Source organism: Erythrolamprus reginae, chromosome 1, assembly GCF_031021105.1.
Source record: "Erythrolamprus reginae isolate rEryReg1 chromosome 1, rEryReg1.hap1, whole genome shotgun sequence".
In the NCBI taxonomy this organism is placed as follows: Eukaryota; Metazoa; Chordata; class Lepidosauria; order Squamata; family Dipsadidae; genus Erythrolamprus; species Erythrolamprus reginae.
In genome coordinates, this window is record NC_091950.1 from 364,117,789 (window position 1) to 364,134,195 (window position 16,407).

Here is a 16,407-nt window from a genome sequence, read left to right on the forward strand (position 1 = left end):
AGATTCCTAGAGAGGCCCCATGGAGGCTTCTCCCTGTGTTTTCCAGTTACAGTTTCGGAGGCTCGGGTTCATAAGGGGAAAATGATTCGTGAGAAGAGGCAAAAAAATCTTGAACACCCGGTTCTTATCTAGAAAAGTTCATATGCATAGGCGTTCATAGAAGTACCACTGTATACCTAATTTAAGGCCCTCAGAATATAGAAAACCTCTTACTAGCAGTAGCAAATTATTATTATTATTATTATTATTATTATTATTATTATTATTATTATTATTATTAATTGGATTTGTATGCCACCCCTCTCCGTAGACTCGGGGCGGCTAACAACAGTGATAAAAAATAGCATGTAACAATCCAATATTAAAACAACTAAAAAAAACCTTATTATAAAACCAAACATACATACAAACATACCATGCATAAATTGTAAAGGCCTAGGGGGAAAGATTATCTCAGTTCCCCCATGCCTGATGGCAAAGGTGGGTTTTAAGAAGCTTGCGAAAGGTGAGGAGGGTGGGGGCAATTCTAATCTCTGGGGAGAGTTGGTTCCAGAGGGCCGGGGCCGCCACAGGGAAGGTTCTTCCCCTGGGTCCCACCAAACGACATTGTTTAGTTGACGAGAACTGGAGAAGGCCCACTCTATGGAACCTAACTGGTCGCTGGGATTCGTGCAGCAGAAGGCGGTCCCGGAGATAATCTGGTCCGGTGCCATGAAAAGCTTTATAGGTCATAACCAACACTTTGAATTGTGACCGGAAACTGATCGGCAACCAATGCAGACTGCGGAGTGTTGGTGTAACATGGGCATATTTGGGGAAACCCATTATGTCATGATTTGACCACATTACATCAAAAAGGGGGAATCATTGAATCCCCAATTGGAAAGTGATCATATTTACTATATTTAATTCTAATTAAATGAAAATGCAAACAAAAATAGTTTTGGTCCTAACTTGTGCCAAGGGTTAGTGATATGTTTTTCCAAAAGCCAAGAATAATGTCAGCCAAGAAAAACCTGTGTAACCTCATTGAAGGAAAACTCTGCATGTTACTTCTGTGAAAATGATACATCGGTTATTACATTTTCCATGACGAATTCTGGCTTGAAATCTTTCCTTTTCCCTAGACCAAGACCATTATTCTGATACTCAGTATAAATCATAACATTTTCTTCTAATGTTCATATCTTCTAGCAGCAAATTAGGCATGAATGATCAATTTCAGCTTGGAAGACACGTTTCATCTTTCCACTGTGCAGCAATGGGAAATATTAAGACTTTACTGTGCTGACATTTTTGGATCCATTTTTCTTGGTGCTGGGGAATTAAGGGACACAGGATTAAGGCCCCCATTCTGGCCCTTAGTCTCACTCAAAATGACAAAACAAAATATTGTTTTGGAAAAGGTAATTTTGAAAGGAGGTATTACAGGTCTGAGCAATCCCTAAAACTCTGAAGCTTTATTTTCTACCATTTTAAATGTTCATACTCTCCCTTCAAAAAGTGTGGTATTTGCGTCCTGCTCACCCTATAGAGCTGAAGGGATCGTGTACACACTTCTGTTGTCTTATGAATGTGCAAAAGGAAGGGTTAGTTGGATAATGAGGACCCGGATTGTGGGGGCAATAGCCTAGCTCTGTTAAAAAGTGCTATTGCTAACATGTTGCAAGCCGCCCTGAGTCTAAGGAGAAGGGCGGCATAAAAATTGAATAAATAAATAAACAAACAAACAAACAAACAAATAATATTATGGTGGCATTGCAGAAAAATATATTTTTTTTTCTTCCTAGCATTTTATTCCTACAAATACAGGGTCCCTTTTTTTCCCGGATCAACCAAGTGTTTTATCCGTTGATTGTCAGGAATTGCCAACCAGTTTGTCACCCAGCCAGCTTTCAACATGGGATTACAAATCAAATGTGGCTGAGGTATTCTGGGAGTTGAAACATAGAAACATAGAAACATAGAAGTCTGACGGCAGAAAAAGACCTCATGGTCCATCTAGTCTGCCCTTATACTATTTTCTGTATTTTATCTTAGGATGGATATATGTTTATCCCAGGCATGTTTAAGTCCACAAGTCTTAAAGTTGCCAAGGTTGGAGACTTAGTTCCTAGCCTAGTACCTTAACTTTTAGCCAAAGAACTACTAGCCACTGCACGCAAGAACAGTTTTTCCCCAAACGCCATCATTCTGCTAAACAAATAATTATCTCACCACTGTCAAACTATTAACTAAGGCTACATTACTATTCCTTCTAGCTTTTTTCATTATTCCTATCACCCATCTCATAGAAACATAGACGATTGAGGATAGAAAAAGACTTCATGGTCCATCTAGTCTGCCCTTATACTATTTCCTGAATTTTATCTTAGGATGGATATACAGTGGTACCTCTTGATATGAGCTGCTCCACATGCGAGTATTCCAAGTTACGAGCCGCGACGCGAGCGAAATTTCTGTTCAACACCTGAGCTCAAATTCGGGATACGAGCCGAGCTTCTGCTAGGTAGCGCAAGAATCTCCTTGCTTCTGGTTATCTTGGCGCAAAAAACAAAGTCTAAAGGCATTCGTTCGAGATGCGAGTTGATCGACTTACGAGCTCGGGTCTGGAACGAATTAAACTCGTATGTCAAGGTACCACTGTATGTTTATCCCAGGCACGTTTAAATTCAGTTACTGTGGATTTACCACCCACGTCTGATGGAAGTTTGTTCCAAGCATCTCCGCCCACTTATGATTGTAACTTGTTGTTTGTATCCTTACAATTTCTATTAATATTGATTGTTTCCTGATTGCTTATTTGGACACTATGACAATCATTAAGTGTTGCAGCTCATGATTCTGGACAATATATATTTTCTTTTATGTACACTAAGAGCATAGGCGCCAAAGACAAATTCCTTGTGTATCTAAACACACTTGGCCAATAAAGAATTCTATTACATTCTATTCTATTCAGTGGCTGTCTATTGGAGAAAAAACGATTGCGTTCTCAAATATATAAAGAGTAAGTTGCTTATAATATTTTAAAAATACCTTGGTTCTGAGTTTTCAGTTGCTCAGCACTTGAAGAGTCCTGACTGCAGTTGGAGACATTACAATTGATGAAATCTTTATTGGTTAATTTTAGAATATTAGGAAGAGGAGTTACTGCAGATTCCAAAAGAAATTTTGATTTGGTTGACCGACTGCTCTGAGGAGTTTCTCGATGGCTGGACGAACGGTGACTTGGAGTTTGCTCTTGTTGCCATGAGAATACAGACGAGGAAGCTTGGTGGCGAGCAATTTCTCTGCGAGTTATATTACCTTCTGAATGCAAGGCATTAATTTTCTTCTAAAAGTGAGAGAGAAAATTGACTTAATGAAGAAGATGCTTCAGTAAAGGATAACAAAACCATCAACTGTAGACTTGATTTTAGCTTTCAACATATGAACGACTTGAAGTCCCTCACAATCCTATTCAATCCCCCTTAGTAGGGCCAACATTTTCACTCAGACTTTGCATATAAATACAAAACAATATAATATACAAAAGAGATGTTTTGAATTGTGCAGAAATCCTCAACCTTCCTTCACAAATTGAATTTATTTTCTGTTTAGGTAAGGATGTATTTGATACGTGATAAAATTGATATTTAGACCATTAAAGTCTTCTCATAAATTTACATTTTATCAATTTAAGATTCTATTATAAATTACAAAACAGTGTATAATTAGCCACGAATTGTCACCTATAATTGATCAATGACACTAGCAAAGCAAAGATACATTATTCAATTATTATCTCTAATCCTGGCTTTACAATTATTTATTAATCATATGATTCTTATTACAAATCAGTTAGTATGTACGGATACCACACAGGGTTTTAAAGTCTTACTTGACTCGTCATATTCTTTGCTTCTGCCTCCAGGTGTTTTCGTTCTTCAATTTCATTGCAGGATTTTCTTTGACATTCCTGGGTTTTTGAACCTATTAATGTTGAACAAAAATGTCACAATAAACCTTTTACCCTAAAAAAGGATGAAGATATTGAATTGAGATGCTCTCAGTAAAGAAAGAATTGCATTTGCAAGATTCCCCTGGGGAAAAATATACATATATAGATGTAGCTCTTTTACCATTGTAGATTGTTGCTGGAGAACCAGTGTTGCTTCGCTGTGGTGTATTTTCAAAAGACATATCTCCACTGCCAAAGGTCTTTGGTTGTTTTTCCAGTTCAGATTTGTATCTATTTTTGTTAATGAAAGGGATAGAAATTCAGGATAGCAACAAAACAAATTAAGACTGAATTTAAACTGACTGAATTGCAAGGAACACTTTAGGAAATTATTTGTACCAATGAATTAGGTGTAAATTAATTTCAACTTAACTTACTGATCAATTCTATGTATGGTTACCTCAAAAATCATTCCTATTTCAAGGGAAGACTAGGGCTACATTTTTTTTAAATATAAACAATGTAACCTTATTATCAGAAAGCATTTAAAATCAAGGAAACAGTAACATAATACTCTTGATGGGAGCACTGAAAACGACAATATTGACTTCAAATATAGAATATTAAAGATTGCAATTTAATACTGCCTTTCTTCATTGCATTATAATATGGATCCAGACCACTTTATCCTACTCTGGTGGAACAAAATGTAAAAATATACATATACAGATTATTAAAACTATTTTATCTATTAAAATGCTAAGTTTGGGATGCTAAGCCCCAATTTTTCAGTGCCAATTTTAGATAGACTGGATACTATAATTTCCCAGGGAAATGTTCCTATTTGCAAAAATATAACAAAGCTGAAAAAAGGGTATTGTTTTATGTAATTCATTAGTAATTAAAAAAACATCAAAAGAGCTTTTCTACAGTAGAACAAAGGCCAATTTAATCAGTATTCCATTCAAAGTGGTAAACTACATGCTTATGAAATGCCCATAAGTTGGACAGAATACCCTTCAGCTTTGATTTTCCCGAAAATGATCTTGAGAGGCACATTGTCACTGCTACTAGAAGGAAAACACAGCCAACATAATCAGGATCCATTAATAGCTTTGTCCTCCATCAATTTATCCAACTACTTCTTAAAGCAGTAGAAATTGGTGGCCATCATTCCAACTTATTATAGCAATTTGAATAGATTAATGATGGGCTTGGTGTCTTCTTTTGTCTTGATTCATTCTACAAGCATTATTATTATCAGAATGACAGAAGATTCCCTTCACTTTCCTCTTACCATGTACAATTTTAAATACTGCTATAATGTTTCTTTTTTTAAATAGGTTCTAAGTTAAAAGCTTCAAAGTACTTTAACATTTTATGATGCACGAGTAGTTTTGCCCTCTAAATGAATTACAGTTCCAATCAGACCAAGTGCCTTTAATGGAATAAGATTGGATTTGGAATTTATTTATTTATTTATTTATTGGATTTGTATGCCGCCCCTCTCCGTAGACTCGGGGTGGCTAACAACAGTAATAAAAAACAGCATGTAAATCCAATACTAAAACAACTAAAAAACCCTTATTGTAAAACCAAACATCCATACAAACAAACCTACCATGCATAAATTGTAACGGCCTAGGGGGAAAGAATATCTCAGTTCCCCCATGCCTTACGGCAGAGGTGGGTTTTAAGGAGCTTACAAAAGGCGAGGAGGTGGGGGCAATTCTAATCTCCGGGGGGAGTTGGTTCCAGAGGGCTGGGGCCGCCACAGAGAAGGCTTTTCCCTTGGGCCCCGTCAAACGACATTGTTTTGTTGACGGGACCCGGAGAAGGCCCATTCTGTGGGACCTAACCGGTCGCTGGGATTCGTGCGGCAGAATGCGGTCTCGTAGATACCCTGGTCCGGTGCCATGAAGGGCTTTATAGGTGATGACCAACACTTTGAATTGTGACCGGAAACTGATCGGCAACCAATTCAGACTGCGGAGTGTTGGTGTTACATGGGCATTTTTGGGAAAGCCCATGATTGCTCTCGCAGCTGCATTCTGAATTTCCTTTGCTAACGACATAGTGACAATGGTTTTGGTGCTGGCTAGCCGATGCAACTGTGCAACCCATTCCTACTTACTTTCTTGCTTTGTTAAAAAAAAGATATTCACCTTTTAAGGTCTTGCTCTAGACTTTCAACCTGCTTCTTGCTTGAAACGAGCTGTCCTTCTTGAAAGTTAATTTGTGATTCTTTCGTCTGAAGTTCATGAAAAAGTTTCTGCCTGTTTTTCTCCAGGTTATCACAAACTTCCATCAAATTCTGGTTTTCTCTCTTCAAGGTTGCGCCTTCATTTTTTTCCTTATCAACCTTAATGAAAGAATCCGTGAACATGTAACCACAGAATCTGACTTTAAGATCCTATTTCATAGGGCTACCAGTCTCAGCTGCAGCAAAATGGGTATTTGTATTTGTATTTATTAGATTTGTATGCCGCCCCTCTCTGCAGACTCGGGGTGGCTCACAACAGTGACAAAAACAATATATATTGACAAATCTAATAATTAAAATCTAAGATAACAATTACACATTTAAAAAAATATAAAAACAAGGAACCCCAATATAAAAAACATACATACAGTCATGTCATGCACTAGAACTACATAGACAGGGGTAGATGTCTCAGTTCCCCCATGCTTGACGACAGAGGTGGGTTTTAATGAGTTTACGAAAGGCAAGGAGGGTGGGGGCAATTCTAGATTCCAGGGGGAGTTGGTTCCAGAGGGCCGGGGTCGCCACAGAGAAGGTATTGAGGACCTGGAGTTTCCTACATCTCTTTGTTGCCAACTAGCGGCTGTCCAATTTTGGTAGACTTATATTTTATGGAAATATAACAGTAGACATCAGTGTTTTTTTTTTTAAAAAAAAATGTAATTCATATGGTTACAGAGGATAGATAGCTATCTGATTTTCCTATTTTATGGCATAGATCATGGATCCCCAACAGTTTGGACCTCAGGAACCACTAAATTCATAATTTTAAATCTCGTGGACCACTAATATGATCTGCCTATGTCATTCACTTCGAAGGGCACCTCGCCGGCCTCTACTCGGCCCTCCCCTGCCAGCCACTTTTTGCTTCCCTACCCAGGCTCCTTAGGGCCCCAACCGTGCAACAGTTGTTGGAGCTAAGCAGCCGCCACAAGAAAGAGTTGGCAAAACAGCTGGCTCAGTTCAAATTGGATCTGACCGAGATGGAGGCTCAGCAGAAGCACCTCACTGAGGATTATGAGCATGGGCTTTCCAAGCAGAGGGAAGATCTCCGGGAGTGCAAGGCCAGATACCGGCGCCTGGATGCTCAGTGGGCTGAGATGGTTAGCCAGTTCCAGGCTATGATACCATTCCACTGGAACAAGGCCCTCTGGCTCTTTGCCACCAGTGGCGCTTTCCTCCATCCTTCACTCAAAGCCCTGCACCAGGAGGCTGAAGCAGACCCCAAGTCCAAATTTCTGCCCATCTTCTACCTACACAAAAAGATCCCAAAGAGGAAAACTTTCTACAACAAGTGTTCATTGTGCGTATCCAGCCCAGGGGGCGTAGTCTGGGGACCCCTGATTTAGTGCAATATAAAAAATGCAAATAATTTTTCTGCAGACTGCCAAAATTTTCTCATGGACCACCAGTTGGTGACCATTGGCATAGATCAGAGGTCCCCAACCTTTTTTGCACCAGGGACCGGCTTTCAGCTAGACCAGTTTTCCTTGGCCCGGTTGGGGGGGGGGAGCTAGCTGTCAGCGGCGCCGTAAAAGGGGCGATCAAGAGAGGAATGGGTGAATGAATGGACGGAGGGTGGGAAGGAAGGAAGGAAGGAAAGAGGGAAGGTACAGGAACAGAAGAAGGGTGCAAAGAAGCAAAGAAAGGTGTGAAAGGGGAGAGTAAGAGAGGAAGGAGTGAAAGAAGGGAATGAGGGAGGAAAGAAGGGAGGAAGGAAAAGGAAAGCAAGAAATGGAGGGAGGAAAGGAAGGGAGGAAAGGAAGGAAGGAAGGAAGAAAGAAGGAAAGAGGGAAGGGACAGGAACAGAGGAAGGAAGCAAGGAAACTTATGAAAGGGGAGAGTAAGAGAGGAAGGACTGGAGGGAGGGAGGGAAGAAGGTAGGAAGGAGAAAGAAAAGAAATAGAGGAAGGAAAGGTAAAAGAGAGAAAGAAAAAGAGCAAGAAAGAAAGAAAGAGAAAGAAAGAAAGAAAGGCAACTTCAAAGAAAGGCTCACTGAGCATCTCTCACTCTCTCTCTCTTTCTATCCCTTTCTTTCTTTCTCTTCCTTTCTCTCTCTCCTCTTCCTTTATCTCCTCTTTCTCTCCCCCCTCTCTCCCCCTTTCCCTCTCTCTTTCTCTCTCCCTCTCTTGCTATCTCTCCCCCCTTTCCCTCTCTTTCTCCCTCTCTTTCTCTCTCTCCCCCCTCTCTCTTTCTCTCTCTCTCCCCCTCTTTCTCTCTCTTCTTCTCACTTTCTCTCTCTTGTTTTCTTTCTGTCTCTTTTGCTTTCTCTCTCTCTCACTCTTTCTCTCGTTTTGTTTCTCACGCTCTTTCTCTCTCTTGTTCTCTCTCTCTTGCTATCTCTTTCTCTCCCCCCCTTTCTCTCACTCTCTCTTTCTCACTTTCTCTCTATCTTGCTGTCTGTTGCTTTCACTCACTCTCGTTCTCTCTCCGTTCTTCTCAGCGGTGACGCGCGCACGCCCTGCCCGCCTCACATTTGCCGAGAGGACTTTCGCCCCGGGCTCTCAGCAAGGGGGTTTGCATGAGAGGCGGGGCCGGCGGAAGGTGATATTCAATGTCGGGGGCGCACGGGCGGTTTTGCGCGCGCTCCCTATCTCCCTGCTAGCCCACTCGGAATACGTATTCAAAATAAGAAAAGCCTTTGCCGGCGAAGGCTTTTCTTATTTTGAATACAGTATTCCGAGTGGGCTAGCAGGGAGATAGGGAGCGCGCGCAAAACCGCCCGTGCGCCCCCGACATTGAATATCACCTTCCGCCGGCCCCGCCTCTCATGCAGCCCCCTTGCTGAGAGCCCGGGGCGAAAGTCCTCTCGGCAAATGTGAGGCGGGCAGGGCGTGCGTTCCGGGTGCGGGAGGAGCTGCGGTGAAAGGCAGGAGGTGGCAGAGGAGCAGAGGGGGCAAATCGGGTGGGCGGTGGGCAGCGCGGAAAGGCCGAGGGGGCCCTGGCGCCGCGGACCGGCTGAAAACCCCCAACGGCCCGGTCCCGGTCCGCGGACCGGCGGTTGGAGACCCCTGGCATAGATAACCATCTTTGGGCACAGAAATAGCCTGCTGAAGTCCCCAAGAGCTAAATCAGGTATGAAACAGCTCTATTTCTCTTTCTGAAAATTAAAATAATAATAATAATAATAATAATAATAATAATAATAATAATAATAATATATTAGATTTGTATGCCACCCCTCTCCGAAGAAAAAGAAATATTAATCAAAGAGTTTAGCGAAAAAGAAACATTCCTTTACATCTCTCCAGGTACCAAGTCGCCTTTCCCATCACACAAAACCCCTGTATGCCCCTCCCAAGATAAAACAGTATAGGGAGAATCAATAGGATGAAAAATGAACAATGCTGAAAGAAAATTTAAGCAGGTCTTCTACCCTTCCATAATATCCCGAGTCTGACTCAGAGTCTTCTTAGGCATTTTGGTTTTAAAAATCAGACAAAAGTAGAAAACTATGTTATATTCCTCGCAACTCCTAGATATTTAGCTATAATATCAAGGCTCCATAAATAATAATAATAATAATAAAGAATAACAATTTATTAGACTTGTATGCCACCCTCTCTGAAACCTTTTGCTAAACCTTTCAAATTACAATTTGTAATTTTTCCATTACTATATCCAAGGAAATTGAACACATAAAGTTTTCATCCTTGCCCCACCCATATGACTTAGGAGTCAAGGGCTGCCTTTGATCAGATTAAACATTGTGTGTTTAATTTTTTGAATACCAAGTTAACTTTTAACTGGAGCTACATAAAACATGATCAAAAACGAACATCCCCTTTAATGTAAAACAGGTATGTCAAATTCCTGATCTTCATAGGTCGGATGCATCATGCACTGGCCACACCCATGCCCATTTTAGCCAAGGGAAAAAAGTCCCAATATGTCATGTGACACCGCCATGATGATGCGACCTTTGGTAGAAAGTTTTTCCCCCCCAAACAGAAATTTGGAATACATGGTTGAGGAATTTGAATTATGTTCTGTTGTTTCCCTACCTGAAGACACCAACAGAGTGTGGTCTATGAATACTCAATTAAATGTTACCCTTTTTATTTAATCATGTTGCATTGGGTGATTCTGGTTGCCACCCCCACCCCACCCCTGTAACAGCTAGTTATGAAGTAATGACCTGCAAAAAACACCACCAACCTGTCTGCCTTTCGTATGCAAGTTTTTAATCAACACAGGAGTTATGAGAAATGCAATGGTATTTTTTTTCCAAAAAGCAATGTGCTATACAGTAATTATGGTACCTTCTGCTTCTGTTTTTCCAACGCAGCCTCCAGAGATTCCAGCTGAAATTGTCTTTGCTGACGTTCCTTTTTAAATTTCTCAACTTGACTTTCAAGGTCATGAATTTTCTGAAGGACTCTGGTGGAAAGGCCCTCTTTCCATTCTTCCACAACCCAGCTCATGGCACTGGATTTCACTCTCCTAACACATAAGATACATCATAAAATGGAGAAATAAATTGTTTTAGAATGTCTAAAATTATATTTACATGACTAAAACGAAGGATAGATGTGTTTCAAATCACACGGGAATTCATGCTTACATAAAAATTAGTCTCATTGAACTAAATGAGATATAATTTTGAGTAAGATTCATACAAAAATCCATTCTGCTACCTATGAGATCAGGTAGTCAGGATCGTCGGAATGTTATTTTTTACACAGAGAATTCCATTTGGTTTTATTCTAGTTTTTTTCTTTTGCTAGAAATAGCTAGGTAAGCATTCTGATTGTTGTCCTATTTCCTTTCCCATCTTTGTGGGTCAATTCTTTACATTTCTCAACTATTTTGCATTAGTTTAAACAAAGAGATTTCTTTTGGGGAAACAGTATTCCTAAGAGTTTTGTTAGCCGCTTTTCTGAATTGTTTAACACTGATTATGCTTTGCCTGCATATTTATAAATAGTAACATTGTAAAACATCAATCTCCAAAGACCTCCTAAAGAAATCTAACCTGGGCAAGCATTGCATTTCTACAATACCTCAATACCTGAAGAGGTGGTCTACATAGATCGATGTTTATTTTAATTAAAAACATTTATATGGCCACCCAAATAAAATGCAAACATCACCTTTCAAGTTCATGGAACTGGTTTTCCCTACTCAGGTCATCTTAGGTATGTTTCCCACAACATAATGCAATAATAGAATGACTGAAAGCTTTTTGCTCTTTTTGAAACCAGATTTTATTCAGATCTTGCCTTGTCAATTATGGATTCTTTTAAACCAAGAAAATGCAAGAAGTAGCAATACATGTTTATCAACAGTCAAGTGTGTATGTACAAGTTAAGTGTGTGTACAAGCTGCAAATACAGGTACATGTCACTTCTGTGGCCATTCTGTCTATATTTTTTGGCTCCTAAAATCTTTGGCCAACTTCCCAGTAAGATGTTCTACACTTACAGCCCTTACTTTCAAATCTATCAATAACTTTGTCTACCTTGTCTAATAAATATGTATTACCTACTAGATTCCACCTGTATGTCCTGCTGATTGATAGAAATAATTGTGCGAGGGCCCCGTGATTTTATTTCTCCTCTTCTTTGACCTGTGCCACTGGTCAAATTAATTTTGGATTGTGTAACCAAAGATTACTGCAGAAGCCTGACAACTATCTGCATGTCTCCATTAGCAAACTATCTTGATGTGAAGGAAGGAGTAATGATATGGAGGAAATTCGGTCCTGGAAAAAGTAGAACGGTGAAAAATAAATTCAAAATAGCCCTTGCTTTTATTTAGTATAAGATGGGATGGGAAGAATGTATGATTCCACATTAACATTAATATACACTGCTCAAAAAAAATAAAGGGAACACTCAAATAACACACCCTAGATCTGAATGAATGAAATAGTCTCACTGAATACTTTGTTCTGTACAAAGATGAATGTGCTGACAACAAAATGAAATTGATTGTCAACCAGTGTTGCTTCCTAAGTGGATAGTTTGATTTCACAGAAGTTTGATTTACTTGGAGTTATATTCTGTTTTTTAAGTGTTCCCTTTATTTATTTATTTATTTATTTATTTATTTATTTATTTATTTATTTTTGAGCAGTATAGCTCCTGGAATCTCTGCCCTACCTATTTCTTGAATTGACCCCTCGCATCCTAGACATAAATTGTTTCAACTCCTACACTCAAAACATCACTACAGAGCACTGCACACCAAGATTAACTAGACAAAAGAACAATTTTCCCCCTAACGCCATCACTCTGCTAAACAACTAATTCTCTTATCTGTCAAACTATTTACTAAGGCTGCACTATTACTACTAGTTTTTTCTCATCATTCCTATCACCCATATCCCTTCACGTATGACTGTATCACTGTAACTTGTTGCTTGTATCCTTAAGATTTTTATTAATATTGATTGTTTCCTGATTGCTTATTTGACCCCTATGACAATCATTACGTGTTGTACCTCATGATTCTTGATAAATGTATATTTTTCTTTTATGTACACTGAGAGCATAGGCACCAAAGACAAATTCCTTGTGTGCTCGATCACAATTGGCCAATAAAGAATTCTACTCTATTCAGTTCTTTATCACAGTGGTGTTTCCCAACCTTGGCAACTTGATGATATTTGGACTTCAACTCCCAGAATTCCCCAGCCAGCTGGCTGGGAAATTCTGGCAGTTGAAGTCCAAATATCTTCAAGTTGCCAAGGTTGGGAAACACCGTACCCGCTACTTTTTCTCTTGACAATGCAGACAAAACAGCAAACCTGACTTCAACGTACCTTTCAATAAGAAATAGGAGTTCGTTCCTCACCTTCCCCACGAAGAACCCAGCAACGCTCCCAGCGCGTTACAACGTTCAAATTTGCCCTTCTCCCCCGAGTCCTCGGGAAAGCCGAAAGCATCGAGAACGATTGATCGGCAAATTGAAAATCATCCTGCCTCCGCGTTCTTCGATTGAACCAATAGGAACCCTCCGAACCGCGCTGCCTGGATTGTTTTTCAAATCTTATTGGCTACCAGTTCGAAAAGCGACTGGTGATTGGCTAGAGTCAAAAGATTGCTTGGAGGCGCGTCTTGCAACTTTTCCTTAGGCAAGGAGACTTGGACTGCACGCGGCTTGGAAAGAGTTGGCAGCCCCGTCATAGCCTAACTGATTTGTGATCAAATGACTTTTTGAGCACGGAGTGACTTGCATAGCAAATGTACTATCTGTTTTGGCTCCCATATAGCTCCCATCCCCATATTACCCAAAAATAATTATCGTAAATGAAGTGGGAAGCTGGAGAGAGAAGGCAAGTTTTTATTTAAAAGCGCCCAGGTTTCTCTTTCATCATCATAACCTAATGCACAACTCAAGACAATAAAAGTTGTTCATAATGTATTTATTTTCAGAGCGGCGGTGGGGGGAATCTGTGCAGTCCACAGAAATAAATTAGAGCTGCCTTTATCTGAACTGGCAAAATCCAATCGATCCCTTGGTAACAGAAATTACAGAAAGTCCTATAGCTCGCTGCTCCCATCTGGTGGAGGGGGGTGTTCATTTTTGCTATCTATCTATCTATCTATCTATCTATCTATCTATCTATCTATCTATCTATCTATCTATCTATCTATCTATCTATCATCTTGTCCAATACACAATAATACATAATGAAGCTTATAGAGCAGGGGTCCCCAACCACCGGGCCACGGACCAGTACCGGGCCGCGGGGCATGTTGCACCGGTCCGTGGAGTCAGCAGCTGCTGGCCCTCATGCCGCCACCCCCTCCCTCCAGTGCTTTGCCTCCCGCCGGGCAAGAGGCCTCAGGAGGCAGGTTCTGCCGGCCACAGGACGATGGATGGGACAGAGGGGCGGGAAGGACCGAGAGGCTCAAGCCTCTTTTGGCTTCTGCCGCGGGGCGCTTTTGCGTTTTTGGCTGGGGGGAGGCAGGAGGGCCAGCCTGACCCCCTCTCTCCAGCGCTTAGCTCCCGCTGAGCAAGAGGGCTTGGGAGGCAGGTTCTGCCAGCCACAGGACGATGGCGGGAAAGAGGGGCGGGGAGGACCAGCACCCCCATGCTTAATCCCGCCCCCAACCACGCCCCTTTCCGCCCCCACTGGGCCATAGAAAAATTGTCTTGCTGAAACTGGTCCCTGGTGGAAAAAACGTTGGGGACCACTGTTATAGAGGATATAGGAGAGAAGATACAGGAGATATAGAAGAGACTATAGGACAGGGGATGGAAGGCACTGTAGTGCGCTTATGTACTGACCTCTTAGGAATCTAGAGAGGTCAACTGGATAGTCTAAGGGTAAAGTGTTGGGGGTTAGAGGATGACACTACAGAGTCCGGTAATGAGTTCCACGCTTCAACAACTCGATAACTAAAGTCGTATTTTTTACAGTCAAGTTTGGAGCGGTTAATATTAAGCTTGAATCTGTTGTGTGCTCTTGTGTTGTTGCGGTTGAAGCTGAAGTAATCATTAACAGGCAGGACATTGCTGCATATGATTTTGTGGACAATACTTAGATCATGTTTAAGACGTCATAGTTCTAAGCTTTCAATACCCAGGATTTTAAGTCTAGTTTCGTAGGGTATTCTGTTTCGGGTAGAGGAGTGAAGGGCTCTTCTGGTGAAGTATCTTTGGACATCTAAAATGGAAGTACTGTAAATGGATTCCTTCTGAAAATGGTTGGAGGCTGAGCAAGCCCCAGGATTTGACAGCTTGATGCCATATAATCAGGTAAGGATCAGCACTGCTGACTTGTTATACTTGCCAATTCTCCCTGGGTAGATTCATTGACTTCAGGGCTGGAAAGATCAAGTAGAAAATGAAGGATTCAGAACGGCAGAGCCAAGCTGCTTAGAAATTGTTTATTTTATGTATATTTTTAATTTCCTTTTAGAAATCTTAGAGGGCAACAATGATCCTTATTCACTACTCCCTGATTTCCTCCGCATATTTATCCTGAGGCTTCAAGGAGATTCCTGCACTACACAAGTTGGGGATCTCCAAGTTCACTTTCACACTCTAAGACAGTGGTTCTCAACCTGGGGGTCGGGACCCCTTTGGGGGTCAAATGACCGTTTCACAGGGGTCACCTAAAACAAATTTCCCATGGTGTTAGGAAGTAAAGTTTCTATTCTGGCGCCCTGGAACATATTTTTACAATCTGACCAATCAGGCATTTACAGTGGGGGTGTCCCTCTTACCTTCCTCTCAATCAGCTTAAAGCTCTGTTGGGAGAATTGGCACTAGACTTATGGTTGGGGGTCACCACAATATGAGGAACTGTATTAAGGTGGTCACGGTATTAGAAAGATGGAGAACCACTGCTCTGTGAAATGGTGATACCCAGAGAACTGCATGACTAAGGAAGAATGTGAATATAATCCGATTCACAACTCTGGTATATCCATATCTTTGGAAGAGAACTCTGCAAGCACTTCAGGATACAAATATCTTAGTACCTTCAGTCAAAGAGCGGCTGTTTCCAACTGCAATGGCCAGGGATAAAGGTACGAAAGCATGTAGAAATTATGAATTCACTGCATAATTTGCCACAAATTTGCCCTTAAGAGGCCTAGCTGCTTCAGGTCTGCTATCCAAATCCAGTGGCCACTTCCCAAGTTATATGAGGAGGATACATGACTTGGTACTAGTACAGATGCTTTACATGCAAAATCAGCTTAGATGTCCATGCCTCATTGAAATAACTGATCCATTATTTCTTGGGTCAATTACTGCAACGCACTCCCTGTTTGAATGCTATTCTGAAGTTGCAATTATTAAATATGAGGCAACCTAGCTTTAGCATTACTAGCAATGTACAACACCAGTTTTGTGGACATTCCACTGGCTTCCAGTAGGCTTCCAAATATAATTAAAAGTGTTGGTTGTAAACTATGAATCCCTTGGCCTCTGTGCTGACTGATTTAGGTAGAGCCAATCAAATTCATTTTGGCCCTGGGTAACATATTGGTAGTTTCTCTCCAATGAGATCAGAGAGGGGGAACTAGAGTACAGGCAGTCCTTGGGTTATGATGGCAATTGGGAGTGGCATAAGCAATGCAGGCATAAACCTTGACACAATATATTTGTGTTGCTTAGTCACAGCAATCTTGGCAGTTCAGGTTGCTATCATAACCTCAAGGTGTATGAGTTGTTAACTATGAAGTGGCAGGAGTTCCAGGTAAGAGCAGAAGGCTATGGGGTGGCCCTGGGAAGCCCACTG

The 16,407-nt window shown here is 41.0% G+C and overlaps 1 protein-coding gene across 1 annotated transcript in view; it reads right to left on the reverse strand.

Moving 5' to 3' along the window:
* Positions 1-13,055, reverse strand: part of CENPF (centromere protein F) — a 36,224-nt gene extending 23,169 nt beyond the window's left edge. Inside the window, exons 1-6 of the mRNA XM_070741184.1 lie at positions 13,005-13,055; positions 10,469-10,649; positions 6,109-6,305; positions 4,125-4,234; positions 3,884-3,975; positions 3,040-3,337 (exon numbers count right to left, since the gene is read on the reverse strand). Coding sequence (XP_070597285.1) covers positions 3,040-3,337; positions 3,884-3,975; positions 4,125-4,234; positions 6,109-6,305; positions 10,469-10,630 — 859 coding nt within the window. The 5' untranslated portion in view covers positions 10,631-10,649; positions 13,005-13,055. The remainder of the gene's footprint in view (positions 1-3,039; positions 3,338-3,883; positions 3,976-4,124; positions 4,235-6,108; positions 6,306-10,468; positions 10,650-13,004) is intronic.
* Between the last annotated feature and the right edge of the window lie 3,352 nt (positions 13,056-16,407).